The sequence below is a fragment of the Salvia hispanica genome, chromosome 5 (genome assembly GCF_023119035.1).
Source record: "Salvia hispanica cultivar TCC Black 2014 chromosome 5, UniMelb_Shisp_WGS_1.0, whole genome shotgun sequence".
NCBI classification, from domain to species: Eukaryota; Viridiplantae; Streptophyta; class Magnoliopsida; order Lamiales; family Lamiaceae; genus Salvia; species Salvia hispanica.
In genome coordinates this window covers 21,815,155-21,829,127 of record NC_062969.1, presented here as the reverse complement: position 1 = coordinate 21,829,127, position 13,973 = coordinate 21,815,155, and the positions used below count along the sequence as shown (strand labels likewise).

The following is a 13,973-nucleotide window of genomic DNA, read 5'->3' as shown; positions in this document are numbered from 1 at the left end:
CCAATCGTGCCATGTGGCACTTATGGTTGCTGAATTTTGATTGATGAAGGCCAATCCAATCGTGCCATGTGGCACTTATGGTTGCTGAATTTTGATTTGTTTCCTTGTACTTTGTAACCACCTAGCTAACTAACTATAGAGCGATCCTAACTGCATGGATGGATCTAGCATGTAGGGGCCATTCAATATCCTCACATATGAATAATTCATTTATTATAAAATTTAATAATTTTTATTTTTTACAAAATGTTCCTCCTAAACTCTTAAATGTTTCCCATGTACTAATATTTTTGTTTGTCTCGGAATAAATTCCTGGCTTCGTTCTTACCTGACCACATGATAAAGGCCAATCTAGTCATGCCAACTGGAACTTATGGTTGTTGAATTTTGAGTTGTTTCCTTGTACTTTGTGACCACCTAGCTAACTAACTATAAAGCGATCCTAACTGCATAGACGGATCTAGCATGTAGGGGCCATTCAATATCCTCACATATAAATAAATCATTTATTATAAAATTTAATAATTTTTATTTTTTATAAAATGTCCCTCCTAAACACTTAAATATTACCCATGTAATATTTTTGTTTGTCTCGGTATAAATTCCTGGCTTCGTCTTTATCTGACCAGATGATGAATGCCAATCCAGTCGTGCCATGTGGCACTTATGGTTGTTGAATTTTGATTTGTTTCCTTGTACTTTGTAACCACCTAGCTAACTAACTATAGAGCGATCCTAACTGCATGGACGGATCTAGCATGTAGGGGCTATTCAATATCCTCACATATGAATAATTCATTTATTATAAAATTTAATAATTATTATTTTTTCATAAAATGTCCCTCCGAAACTCTTAAATTTTTCCCATGTAATATTTTTTTTTTTGTAACGGTATAAATTCCTGGCTTCGTCCTTATCTGACCACATGATGAGGGCCAATCCGGTCGTGCCATGTGGCACTTATGGTTGCTGTATTTTGATTTATTTCATTGTACTTTGTGATCACCTAGCTAACTGTAGAGCGATCCTAATTGCATGGACTGATCTAGCAAGTAGGGGCCATGCAATATCCTCACATATCAATAAATAATTTTATTATAAAATTTAGATAATTTTTATTATTTTATAAAATGTCCCACCTAAACTCTTAAATTTTTCCCATGTTATATTATTTTTTGTCTCAGAATAAATTCTTGGCTTCGTCGTGACCACATGATGAAGGCCAATCCTGTCGTGCCAGTGGTACTTATGGTTGTTGAATTTTGATTTGTTTCCTTGTACTTTGTGACCACCTAGCTAACTAACTACAGAGCGACCCTAACTGCATGGACGGACCTAGCATGTAGGGGGCATTCAATATCCTCACATATGAATAAATCATTTATTATAAAATTTTATAATTTTTATTTTTTATAAAATGTCCCTCCTAAACTTTTAAATTTTACCCATGTAATATTTTTGTTTGTCTCGGTATAAATTCCTGGTTTCGTCCTTATCTGACCAGAGGATGAATGCCAATTCAGTCGTGCCATGTGGCACTTATGGTTGTTGAATTTTGATATATTTCTTTGTACTTTGTGACCACCTAGCTAACTACAGAGCGATCCTAACTGCATGGACGGATCTAGCATGTAGGGGCCATTCAATATCCCCACATATGAATAATTCATTTATTATAAAAGTTAATAATTTTTATTTTTTCATAAAATGTCCCTCCGAAACTCTTAAATTTTTCCTATGTAATATTTTTTTTTTGTAACGGTATAAATTCCTGCCTTCGTCCTTATCTGACCACATGATGAAGGCCAATCCAGTCGTGCCATGTGGCACTTATGGTTGCTGAATTTTGATTTATTTCTTTGTATTTTGTTATCACCTAGCTAACTGTAGAGCGATCCTAATTGCATGGATTGATCTAGCATGTAGGGGCCATGCAATATCCTCACATATGAATAAATAATTTTATTATAAAATTTAAATAATTTTTATTTTTTATAAAATGTCCCACCTAAACTCTTAAATTTTTCCCATGAAATATTATTTTTCGTCTCAGAATAAATTCCTGGCTTCGTCGTGACCACATGATGAAGGCCAATCCTGTCATGCCATGTGGCACTTATGGTGGTTGAATTTTGATTTGTTTCCTTGTACTTTGTGACCACCTAGCTAACTAACTATAGAGCGATCCTAACTGCATGGACGGATCTAGCATGTAGGGGGCATTTAATATCCTCACATATGAATAAATCATTTATTATAAAATTTAATAATTTTATTTTTAGTAAAATGTCCCACCTAAACTCTTAAATTTTACCCATGTAATATTTTTGTTTGTCTCGGTATAAATTCCTGGCTTCGTCCTTATTTGACCACATGATGAAGGCCAATCCAGTCGTGCCATGTGGCACTTATGGTTGTTGAATTTTGATATATTTTTTTGTACTTTATGACCACCTAGCTAACTGTATAGCGATCCTAATTGCATGGACGGATCTAGCATGTAGGGGCCATTCAATATCCTCACATATGAATAATTCATTTATTATAAAATTTAATAATTTTTATTTTTTACAAAATGTCCCTCCTAAACTCTTAAATTTTTCCCATAATCATTTTAGTTTTTATAAAATGTCCCTTCAAACTCTTAAATTTTTCCCATGTAGTATTTTTGATTGTCTAAGTATAAATTCCTGACTTCATCCATACCTTACCACATGATGAAGGCCAACTCAGTTGTGCCATGTGGCACTTATGGTTGCTTGAATTTTGATTTGTTTCCTTGTACTTTGTGACAACCTAGTTAACTGTAGTGCAACCCTAACTGCATGGATTGATCTAGCATGTAGGGGTCATTCAATATCCTCACATACGAATAAATTATTTTATTATAAAATTTAAATAATTTTTATTTTTTATAAAATGTCCTTCCTAAACTCTTACATTTTTCCCATGTAATATTTTTGTTTGTCTCGGAATAAATTCATGGCTTCGTTCTTACCTGACCTCATGATGAAGGCCAATCCAGTCGTGCCATGTGGAACTTATGGTTGTTGAATTTTGATTTGTTTCCTTGTACTTTGTGACCACCTAGCTAACTGTAGAGCGATCCTAACTGCATGGACGGAACAAGCATGTAGGGGCCTTTCAATATAATATTACTCATATTTTATACTATAGCCCATTCCCCAAGATAAGAATATAGCCCAGGCCCTAAAGTGAAAGAATATAATATTACTCATATTTTATACTAACGGAGGTAGGTATCTAGATCAAATTAAACTTAAACTAGTAGAAAAAGAATGTTTTTTAGCTTTTAATGAAATTTAACAAATGATCAGATATTTCGTGATCTATAAGGGAATGATTCTTAATTTACGTTTATTTCATATTGTCCTATTAAGAGAGATATGTTCATCATACATTGTACACTATTATATAGGACTGGGAAATACTATGCAAGGAAAACCTAATTTATATTAATTACATTTATTCATATCTCCTACGATTGGTAAGATATAATCTCGCATATCTTCCTCAGGATATGGCGTGATCTTCTTTCAATCTTCCAACACTCCCCCTTAAGTTAACTAACAGGGTATCCAATACTTAACTTGCACAATACTTCTCGAAATGATTTCGAGTTCACAGCCTTTGTCAGAATGTCAGCCAACTAATCCTCGGACTTGACATACGACATCTCAACTATCTTTGCTTCAATATTCTCCTTTATGAAGTGTCTATCAACCTCCACGTGTTTGGTCCGATCATGTTAATTTTCAGAGATACTGATTGCCGCCTTGTTATCGCAGAATAGTCTACACGGTTGTGCAGAATAAAGATCTAACTCTGTCATAAGTCTTCTTAGCCACAATATCTCCGTTAGTCCACTCTTAATTCCCCGAAACTCTGTTTCTACACTAGATAGTGCTACCACCTTCTGTTTCATACTTTTCCATGTCACGAGGTTGCCTCCCACAAAGGTTAAGTACCCCGCAGTCGATTTCCGGTCATTTGGGTTTCCTGCCAAGTCAACATCTGTATTTCCATGAGTCCGTGTTTCTCAAACAGAAGCCCATGTTCAGCCGTGCCCTTCAGGTATCGAACTATTCTCAAAACTGCCTCCCAGTGCTCTTCTGAGGTGCATGCATAAACTGACTTACTACTCCCACTGCATAGGAAATATTTGGTCTCGTGTGGGACAAGTAAATCAACTTCCCAACTAATCTTTGATATCTCCTTCGATCTGCATGCTTAGCTTCCTTCTTCATCTGCAATCCATGATTTTGGACCATTGGTGTATCTACTGGTTTGCAATCAAGCATCCCGATTTCAGCCAATAGATCCAGTATATACTTCCTCTGGTTAATGAAGATTCCTTTCTTCGACCGTAGCACTTCTATTCCTAAGAAGTATTTAAGAAGTCCCAAGTCTTTCATATCGAACTCTTTAAACAAGTTCTTCCTCGGCTCAGCTATTTCTTCCTCATCATCTCCAAAAATGATCATGTCATCTACATATATAATAAGACACGTGATCTTACCGTTCTTTTTCTTGAGAAAGAGAGTATGGTCGGAATTACTCAGCTTGTATTCGTACTTCTTCATCATTTCTGTAAATCTCCCAAACCATGCTCGCGGAGATTGTTTCAAGCCATACAGTGTCCTCTTTAAATGACACACTTCTCCATCTCGAAATTCACCAGCAAATCCAGGCAGGGGTTCCATTAATACTGGTTTTGGGAGTTCTCCGTGTAGGAAGGCATTGGTCACATCAAACTGGTGTAGCGGCCAGTCCTTGTTGCCAGCAATCGAGAATAGTACTTTTACAGTATTGATTTTGGCCACTCGGGAAAAAGTCTCAGAATAATCTATGCCGTATGTCTGAGTATATCTCTTTGCCATAAGACGATCCTTATATCTGTCTATTGTACCATCTGGCCTTCTCTTGATCGTGAACACCCATCTACACCCAACGGTATTCACTCCTTCAGGTTGTTTTCCTTTTACCCAAGTGTTATTCTTTATTAGTGTCTTCATTTCAGTGAACATGACTTCCCTCCAGTGTTTATGTTACGTTGCCTCATCAGCTGACACTACTAGAAAATTCACATATTATGACATGTATAAATGCAACTAGAAAACTATTATCTTAATGGCACTTATTGCACGTGTGAGGAAAAAAATGTGATAACAAGCAAAGTGCGAAGATAAATCTTTCTTTCTTACACTCAAAATGTGTCAAGCAAAAACTCTTGTCATCACAATGTATAGTGTCATAAAGTATTCTTTTAAACTGCACTATATAAATTAACGAAAATTTACAAATAAACCCCACAAATATATATTATTACAACTTCCCACCTATATTTATTTGATTTATACTTTTGACCTACAAATTGTTGTAATTTGTATTTTCATCCTATAAATTTTTATAAATTACATTTAGTCCTTCAAATTTTTATATTTACATATTTAGTAAATACATAATTACGTTTCCACTTTCAATGTAAAAAAATCATATTAAATTGCTATTAACCATCCAACAAAATTTATATTAACAACTAATTCAAATAAAATGCTAAATTTGAATAACAAAAATCCAATGTCATAATGATCTTACATCAAAAACCTACGTGCATAAATAGTAGTAGTACTAATAATTGAAGTCCAAATATTTCTACAAGTGCAACACATATTTGAAACATAACACTTCAGCCTTGCAAATCCGCCGACAATAGAGAAGAGAAGTAGCAACATTAAATAACATAAACAAGCACATAATCAACAACTCATCATCTTTACTACGTGTGGCCATCACCTCTCTCTCTCTCTCCATATTCTTTGCAGGATAAATTAATGGCAATGACACGACCCAACTTAGGTAAGATATAATCTCGCATATCTTCCTCAGGATATGGCGTGATCTTCTTTCAATCTTCCAACAGGTCCAATCAATTAAATTAGAGATGTTATTGAAATTTGAATTTTTGATATTATAATTATGAATTCGTCATTCAATTCCTTATACGGTACCGATATACATAGTACCCCGATTTGGGGCCTCTCTCAGCTCTATATTTATTTAGCTCTTTAACAGCATTTATAATCTTTGACTTAGAGCTCTAGATAATATACATACAAAATTATTAAAATAATGAATATTAATCTTTTAGATTTGTCTGAACCGAAGGGGAACGTAGAGCAATGACTTATACCCCTCTCATCCACGAAATGGTGTTCACATTTGATTTTGCGCAGATTTTTAAGAAATATGAAGAAAATGAGTGGAATATGGATCTTACATTTATATATTAGTTTTATAATAGCATATGAGTGTTACAAGTTAGTAGAAAATGAGGTCTATTTATTAAAAATGGAAAAAGACAAAGTGGAAAATATTTCACACACGTAGGGAGTATATTAACTTAAACTAATGATGTAAATTAATTAACATGCTATCTATGTACTCTAGAGAAAATAGATATTCAAATTAAAACTATAAAAAATGGCTAATGATAATTTTAAATAAATTTAAAGTCGGTAATTACCATGCTTTAAACCTTCTTCACGGTCAGTGTTCCTACTAAAATTAAGGAATGTCAATGGAAGCGTCTTATAAAAGCAAAATATTAAGATAAGTTGTCATCAACTTAGATATGCTTTCTTTTTATTCTAAGTTGTTGATATTATTGGCAATTGAAACTACATATTTGTGTAGTGATAAAATGCAAAATTATATATTGTACAAACTCAAAACACCTCAACACAGTTTTAATACAATATCAACACATTGTAAAATTTCAAGATTTTAATGTCAACACATAATCAACACAATATCAACACAACATCAATCTTTGACTACCGTTGAAATTCTGTTCACATTTTCCTGTTGATGTTTTTTTTATCTGTTGACATTTTTCAATGGTCCAGATCATAGTTTTGAGTTTGTACAATACTTAGAGTTTTCATTTGATCACATTCCTATACATATATAACTATCTCACATAGGTATTCATAAAGAACGGAAATCTATATATAAGTTTTATGGACCTTTCATCCTATCACCTATTAGTTTTAGGGTGCACCCCACTTTTTCAAACCCTAATTTTTGGTTTATAAAATTTTTGCATTAAATGCCTTAAATGCTATGATATGTGGATTAATTGATGAGTGATTAATTACATAATGTCTTTGTGACCTAATTGCGTATGAGAGTTGAGATTGAGTTGAATAGTCAACTTGTTGATAATATGACGTGGCGTTGAAAAGTCAAAGATGTGGAAAATATGACATGGCCGCGGAATGGTCAAAGTCGTGGAAAATGTGAAGTGGAAGTGAAATTCGAATATGTGAATATTTGATGCGGAGTAATATCATTGTGGTGAATTATTTGTCACGACCACAACTCCCTAGTGCTAGTGAGCGTAGCTATTTCGCGACTAAACAATTCTCAGTAATCAAGGAACAACAATAAAAAGGATGAAATCACTTAAATCAATAGTATCAAAGGCATATGGGTACATAGTCAAAACGTGTTCAGAGTATCAAGACTAAGTTCATAGCTTTCTAGCACAAAATTCTAGATTTGCAGCGGAAGAGTCCAAGACAAAATAGCACGTATGAAGACATGCTACCTTGGGCTACCTATCTACTTATTTAAGGATCATTCCCAACACCTTCGCCTGCTCGTCCACGTTCAACCTGCACATTTGAAAATAACATGCAGGGCTGAGTATTTGATATACTCAGTGGGCACATTGCCAAAAATGGTTCTATCTTTAATTGTCAATGCCACAGTTGAGTGATCACGGGGTTTTACTTAAAAGACCCGAGTCACTAAAATACTTTTCCTTGAGTAAAGATTTGATTGCGCAATCACAAAACATAGATATACCATATCTGAAACTGATGTGAACCGGGAATGTGGCCACATTCCACGACGGTCACTGGACCGGCCAACTCCTTTGTTAGCTCACGGTCCCCTCATGTGTACACTAGTCCGAGTAGGGTTTGCGGCCCTACTGGGACCCGAATTCGATTTAACTAAATTGGCATAGCCAAGCAGATAGGTAATCATAAAACAAAACATGGCATGACAACATACTTGAGCAAAGATTCACATTTTCATACTGAAATCACGTTTTGAAAGAATGCCCACCTCAAAAGCTAAAGCTCCTTCCGAAATTTCCTTAACTTGGTCTTAGATGACGTTCGAAGACGTCCCTTTAGGAAATAAAATGATACTTAATTAGATTTTGAGATATCCATTAAGCTTAAACATGAATGCATCCTAAGTGCGTGATCATTTTATTCTTCCTCTAAATTTTCTAGAAGAGTTCTAGAATTCTTGAATATTAATTAAATCAGTAGATTTAATTAAATTGGGAAAAATTATTCGCTTAACTTGAGGGTGTTACCTCCTAAGCCATTCATTTAAGTACTAAAAATTTGGCTCGAGGTCTATTTATCGTTAGCGTATTGTAATTTCTTAAAATTAATCATTTGAGCACTCTTGCTACTTTCCGAAAAAAATTAGACTTATCTTCGTAGAATTAATTAGCGGACTATTATTTAATCCATAAAATAGGAGAGTCCAAGACTTAATTAGATTCCTCACACCTACTTTAATCTAATTAGTGGCCCAAAAAAATGCTTACACCACTAGCCCATCTCATTAACTAATATGAGGCCCAAAACAAAAGAAATAAGGAGAGGCCCAAATCTAACCATAACCCATCGACCTCTCCCTCTTTCTCCCTCATTCTCCCAACCGAAACCCTAAGCGGAGAGAAGTGTGGCGGCGCCTCCTCGTCGCCCGCCGCTAGATGCTCCGGTCGGCGCCTCCCTTGCGCCGCCGGAGAATCTGATGTCCTCCCCCCAAAAACCCTCGGTCTCACTCTCTTTCAAGAACGAAAACCCCAAAAATTGATTCTCTAAATCAAAACTCAAAACTCTACACATCCCATCTCTCCGCCGTCGACCGCTCTTCTCCGGCGAATTCTTTCTCAAATCTAGAATTCCTAGACCGGAGAGCCGAAAGGCAGCGCCTCCCTCTTTCTTGCCGCGACGCAGCGCTAGATGGAAGTGTATTACCTCTTGGAAGTAGCTACTGCTTTCTATTGATCCCCTGCTCTTAACACTCAAACTATCTCACTTTCCAACTTGCTATTTTCACTCACAAATTCTGATTGAAGTGTTTGGGGTGAAGAAATGAGGCTAAGTGGAGACACACATATTTATGGGGCGAAAAGTTGGGTCAAGAATTTGTTAGCTGCAAAAATCTGGAACTGCTTGATTCTGACCAAGATTTGAATTGGCCTCTTGTTTGTATATGTAGGGAGAGCAAGAGGTTGTTCGGCTTGGGCTGATTTTGTGTACCTTAGGGGAGTTAATGAGGCTGACCTTGTTTGGTTTATTGCCCAGCATATCTCTTGTTCTTGATCCCCAAAGCAGCCTTTTACTTGACACATTTTGGTGCTACTTGGAGTACTAGAGTTTGACTAATTAATTTAACTTGTTCTCACATGCTCTCATAGTACTTTGGTTCATAACTCACATTGTTTGCTTGTGGCTGGTGAGAAACAGGTGCTGCATTAGGGTGGAGGATTTGCAGGCTTGACTTTTCCCCTTTTGGTAAGTCTTTGGTCCTCCATAGCAAAAGAAAGGTTGTTTCTTCCCTTCTAATAGTAGTCCCTTAATTACTCTTGTTCCTTAGCCATTAAAACTTGTTTTTATCTTGCAGGTGAGAGTGAAATCTCGGCTACTACCTGGCTGCACCGCGAGCGGGCCTGGGTTCGTGGTCTGGGCCGACGGGCTGCCCGAAACGGGCCCTAAATTGGGCCTGGAGAAAAGGCCCGAAGTGCACTCCAAAGTTTATTTTCCTTTCTTTGTTTTCTTTCATAGAGGACTTTGATCCATGTAATCTATTTTATTAGTTGTTCATTTTATTGAACACGAAATACCATTCGAAACACTTTATTTTTCCGAAGCGTATCTTTAATCTGTTTTAACTCGCTCACTTACTTCTTTAGTTTTTACTTCGCAACTAAAAAGATTAAGTTTCATTAAAGGCTCGAGTTCCACTAAAACTTCACGAAAAGAGAGGACGTTACATTTCTAGTTCCACATTAATATATCGAAAGCAAACTAATGGTGCGGGTATTACATTATTTTCCCAAGGGTTGAGTGAGATTAAATAGGATTTTCATAAATATCCTACCCAATTATTTGAAATATTCGACCATCACTATTATTGGAGAAGGAATCATATTTTTCTTGGATTTAATTATTTGTTTGGGATAATTATCCGAATTAAATCCAAAGTCCAATTATACTTTAATTCCACCTTGGAATTTTCAAAAACTCCACCTTTGATTATCATGAGATTTTCGAAAATCTCATATAATAGGGAAAAAAGAATTGTTTATTATATTATTTGATCCCTTATTTATTCTATTCCATTAATAAATGTAAATATGCTTGAATATCTTACCATATCTTGCCATATCTAAGAAGATATTGCCATAACCTAAATAAATTAGGATTTGAATTTAAATTCCTTGTGGGAGAGGCATAAAAATCGCCTACTACTATTATTTGGGGAGGATTTTATTATTTTATTCTGCTCCGTAATATATTATTCTACTCCGTGAAATATCCAAATTAAATCATAGGCTAATTAAATAGCCTAAGAAATTCGAAATCCTCCCTTTTCTCAATGGTTTTAACGCCAGTTACACCAACTAATCTTTCCAAATCTTTATTTATTTAATTATTGGATTATATCTTGCACCCTATAAATACATGAGAGATCCTAAACCCTAGCAACACAAATCACGCCTCCCCCACTCCCAAAATTTCGAAACCTCTCTCTCCCACTCTCTCCAAAAATTTCTTCTACTTTCTTCAAGATTTCTTCATCAATTGAGAAGAATCCAAGTTGAAATTCAAGAGTTTATTGAAGAATCAAGGCTATAACTTGTTTCTAAAATTCGTTCTTTGGAAAAGGTACTTTAATTTTGATCTTCTCTTCTTCTACCGATTAATCGGTGTTCTTGAGTCCACATGCATTTAGATTGAGTGAAGGGGAATTAAATTGATGAACTTGGGATGCATGTGATAAGTGTGTGTGTGTGACCGAGTGTGTGTGTGCGCGTGCACGCCTCGGAAGGCGTGCACATGTGTGTGTTCGTGTGCGTGTGTTGTGTGTGTGTAGAACACTCATGCGCGACACGATTTAATGGTGAATTTGGAGTTGTTATTCGAATAAAAGTGATATGCTAATCGTACCTTGATTTTGGATGATGATATTAAAGATTTATTGATGGGAAAAAGGGAAACGTGGGAACATGCATGATTTGAAATCAATGTTCGAAACTGATTTATGATACGCCTAATTTAAAGGTGATACTTCGCGCTCTCAGCGTGATAAACGAGGAGAAGAGAATACTTTCGAGCTAAGCCGACGAGGTGGGCTTTCTTTTAAAATAAGGACATTGTCCTAAACTGATATTGATGAGAATGAGATATGTGTTATCATGCCTTGATTTGTTTTGTCGTGCCTATCCCTCGTGGCTATGCCACTATTGATTTAATCGAATTCGGATCCTTGTAGAGCCGCAAACTCTACTTGGGTTAGTGTACACCAATGTTAGACCGAGTGCTGGCGTACGGGTCGGCCGGTCTAGTGACCTGGATTGCGGCCGCATTCCTTGTCATGTAGAATGAGGATATAGTAAACGTCGATGTGAAAAATGTTTGCGCGACCGTGATATTTGATAAAGATTATATATTGTGGTGCCTCGGGCCTTTCTAAAGATAAAACCCCGATGGACACTTGAAAATGGCATGATAACTATTTTTGTGATAAAACTGTTTTCGGCAATGAGTCCACTGAGTATGATTATAGTACTCAGCCCTGCATGTGTTTTCCCTATGTGCAGGTTGAGTGGTGACGAGCGGGCGACGATGTTGAGTAGGAAATAATAACATGATCTGTTGAAACTTTAAGTGTCGTTGTGTCTCCATACATAGCTTCACTTCTCTCTTAGTCACTTCCGCTATATTATAAAAACTTGTGATCTATTGGTTGGGTTAAATTCTTTTATTTCATGGGAATATTTTGGATATGGAACAGTTGAAATTATTTTGGAAACTTTGATAAGCATTTATTGCGATAGCCTTTTTGTTGGATTCCTTTGCTAAGGCATTATTCTTCTCCCATTTAATTATTCATTAAATGCTCTGGTAAATTACCTTTAAATGAAATCCTAGCCTATGATCTTTGTTGCATTTAAGTCTTCCTAGATAGCGATCGCCATTATTATTGTACCCTAGAATGGCGGGTCGTTACAGTTGGTATCAGAGCCTCAGTTCTTTCCGCTCTGGACCCAAGAGTCTTGTTGAAGTAAAAATCTGAAATTTGTGTAAATTGACTAATTGATAATCGTCGAAGGCTCAACACCGCTACTCGTCTCCGCTCACCCTAAATGAAACCCTAGCCTATGATCTTTGTTGCATTTAAGTCTTCCTAGATAGCGATCGCCATTATTATTGTACTCTAGAATGGCGGGTCGTTACAGTTGGTATCAGAGCCTCAGTTCTTTCCGCTCTGGACCCAAGAGTCTTGTTGAAGTAAAAATCTGAAATTTGTGTAAATTGACTAATTGATAATCGTCGAAGGCTCAACACCGCGACTCGTCTCCGCTCAACCACGACGAATGAGGTAACAAGTATCTCTTTTGTTTTTTCTGCATTTTGATACTAAGACCTCTATGAGGCAACGTTTTTGATTAATATGCCATGGGGAGATATTATTTTTGATGCAATAGATTGCCTTTTATACATGGTGTAAATTATCTATCACTATGTTATCACGCCATCACATCACGCCACTTACCTCACCACCATTTTTTGAATACCTTATGGCGCCCTGTACTCGCCACTTAAATTGTACGACTACTTCTTAAGTGCAATTATCTTGATGATATGGAACATTGATCTTTTGATAACCTTGACGCAACCGATTTTTGGTAACAATCTTGGTTGACACTACTCTTTGCAATCCGTCTACGTGACGAACTTTTGATATCTTGTGCTTGGCCATATATTCTAAAACAATTGACCCATGAACCTTGTCATTCAACTATACCACGTGACTATTGTTAGAATCATGGGAATATTGTGTGTTGATAAATCAGAATGCCGCCAAGACGCCACCAAGAACAAACTCCTCAACCGGAGGAAGAGGACAGCGTGTCACAACCCATTCCGCATCCTCCACCTCCTCCGCCTCCGCCGCCTCCGGTCGATCGAGAAATCGTGAAGCTATTTTTGGAGCAAAAGCCACCTTTGTTTGACGGATTGGGAGAACCGGCCAAGGCTGAATCTTGGATCCGGGCAATAGAGCGCATCTTCGCGATTTTGAGATGCAACGATAGAGAACGCATGAGTTGTGTGACCCATCAACTGACTGAGGCAGCTGACTTTTGGTGGGATACTAGAACGAAGACTATGCCACGAAACCAAGTAGAGGCGATGACGTGGGAAGGTTTCAAAATGGAAATATACAACAAGTATGTGCCGAAGACCTATCGAAAAGAAAAGGCATCGGAGTTCCACAATCTAACTCAAGGACGCATGACGGTGACCGAGTACGATCGAGCGCTCAACAGCATGACCCGGTATGCCCCCGATCAAGTCGACACCGACGAGAAGCTATCTGACAAGTTCCGTGAGGGACTAAGCCCGAGATAAGAATGTCATTGGCCAGCCGAGGGAGACTCCCCTACACCGAAGCATTAGCACTTGCGCTAGATATTGAGGCAGCAATGCCTAAGGAGAAAGCTAAGGAGAACACTACCTCGTCTTTGCCCCCACCGCACTACTCCAGAGAGAAACGGAAGTGGGATGAGCCTAGAACTTCACACGATGGAAAACGGCACCAGTCGAGCCAGCATCGATCCCAGCACGGAG

General features: G+C 36.9%; 1 protein-coding gene and 2 long non-coding RNA genes across 3 annotated transcripts; 2 read left to right on the top strand and 1 right to left on the bottom strand.

Moving 5' to 3' along the window:
• Window positions 1-7,477: 7,477 nt before the first annotated feature.
• Window positions 7,478-8,224, bottom strand: LOC125187168. The gene is made up of 2 exons (XR_007170575.1): window positions 8,158-8,224; window positions 7,478-7,700 (listed from the first exon to the last, which is right to left on the bottom strand). It is a non-coding gene; the product is annotated as an uncharacterized LOC125187168 (long non-coding RNA).
• An 857-nt stretch (window positions 8,225-9,081) lies between these two features.
• Window positions 9,082-9,987, top strand: LOC125187167. The gene is made up of 2 exons (XR_007170574.1): window positions 9,082-9,632; window positions 9,742-9,987. It is a non-coding gene; the product is annotated as an uncharacterized LOC125187167 (long non-coding RNA).
• Window positions 9,988-13,199: 3,212 nt separating this feature from the next.
• On the top strand, window positions 13,200-13,754 carry LOC125189634. Its single transcript, XM_048086893.1, has one exon. It carries the CDS (start codon window positions 13,200-13,202, stop codon window positions 13,752-13,754), a length of 555 nt encoding a protein of 184 aa, XP_047942850.1.
• The last annotated feature ends 219 nt before the right edge of the window (window positions 13,755-13,973 follow it).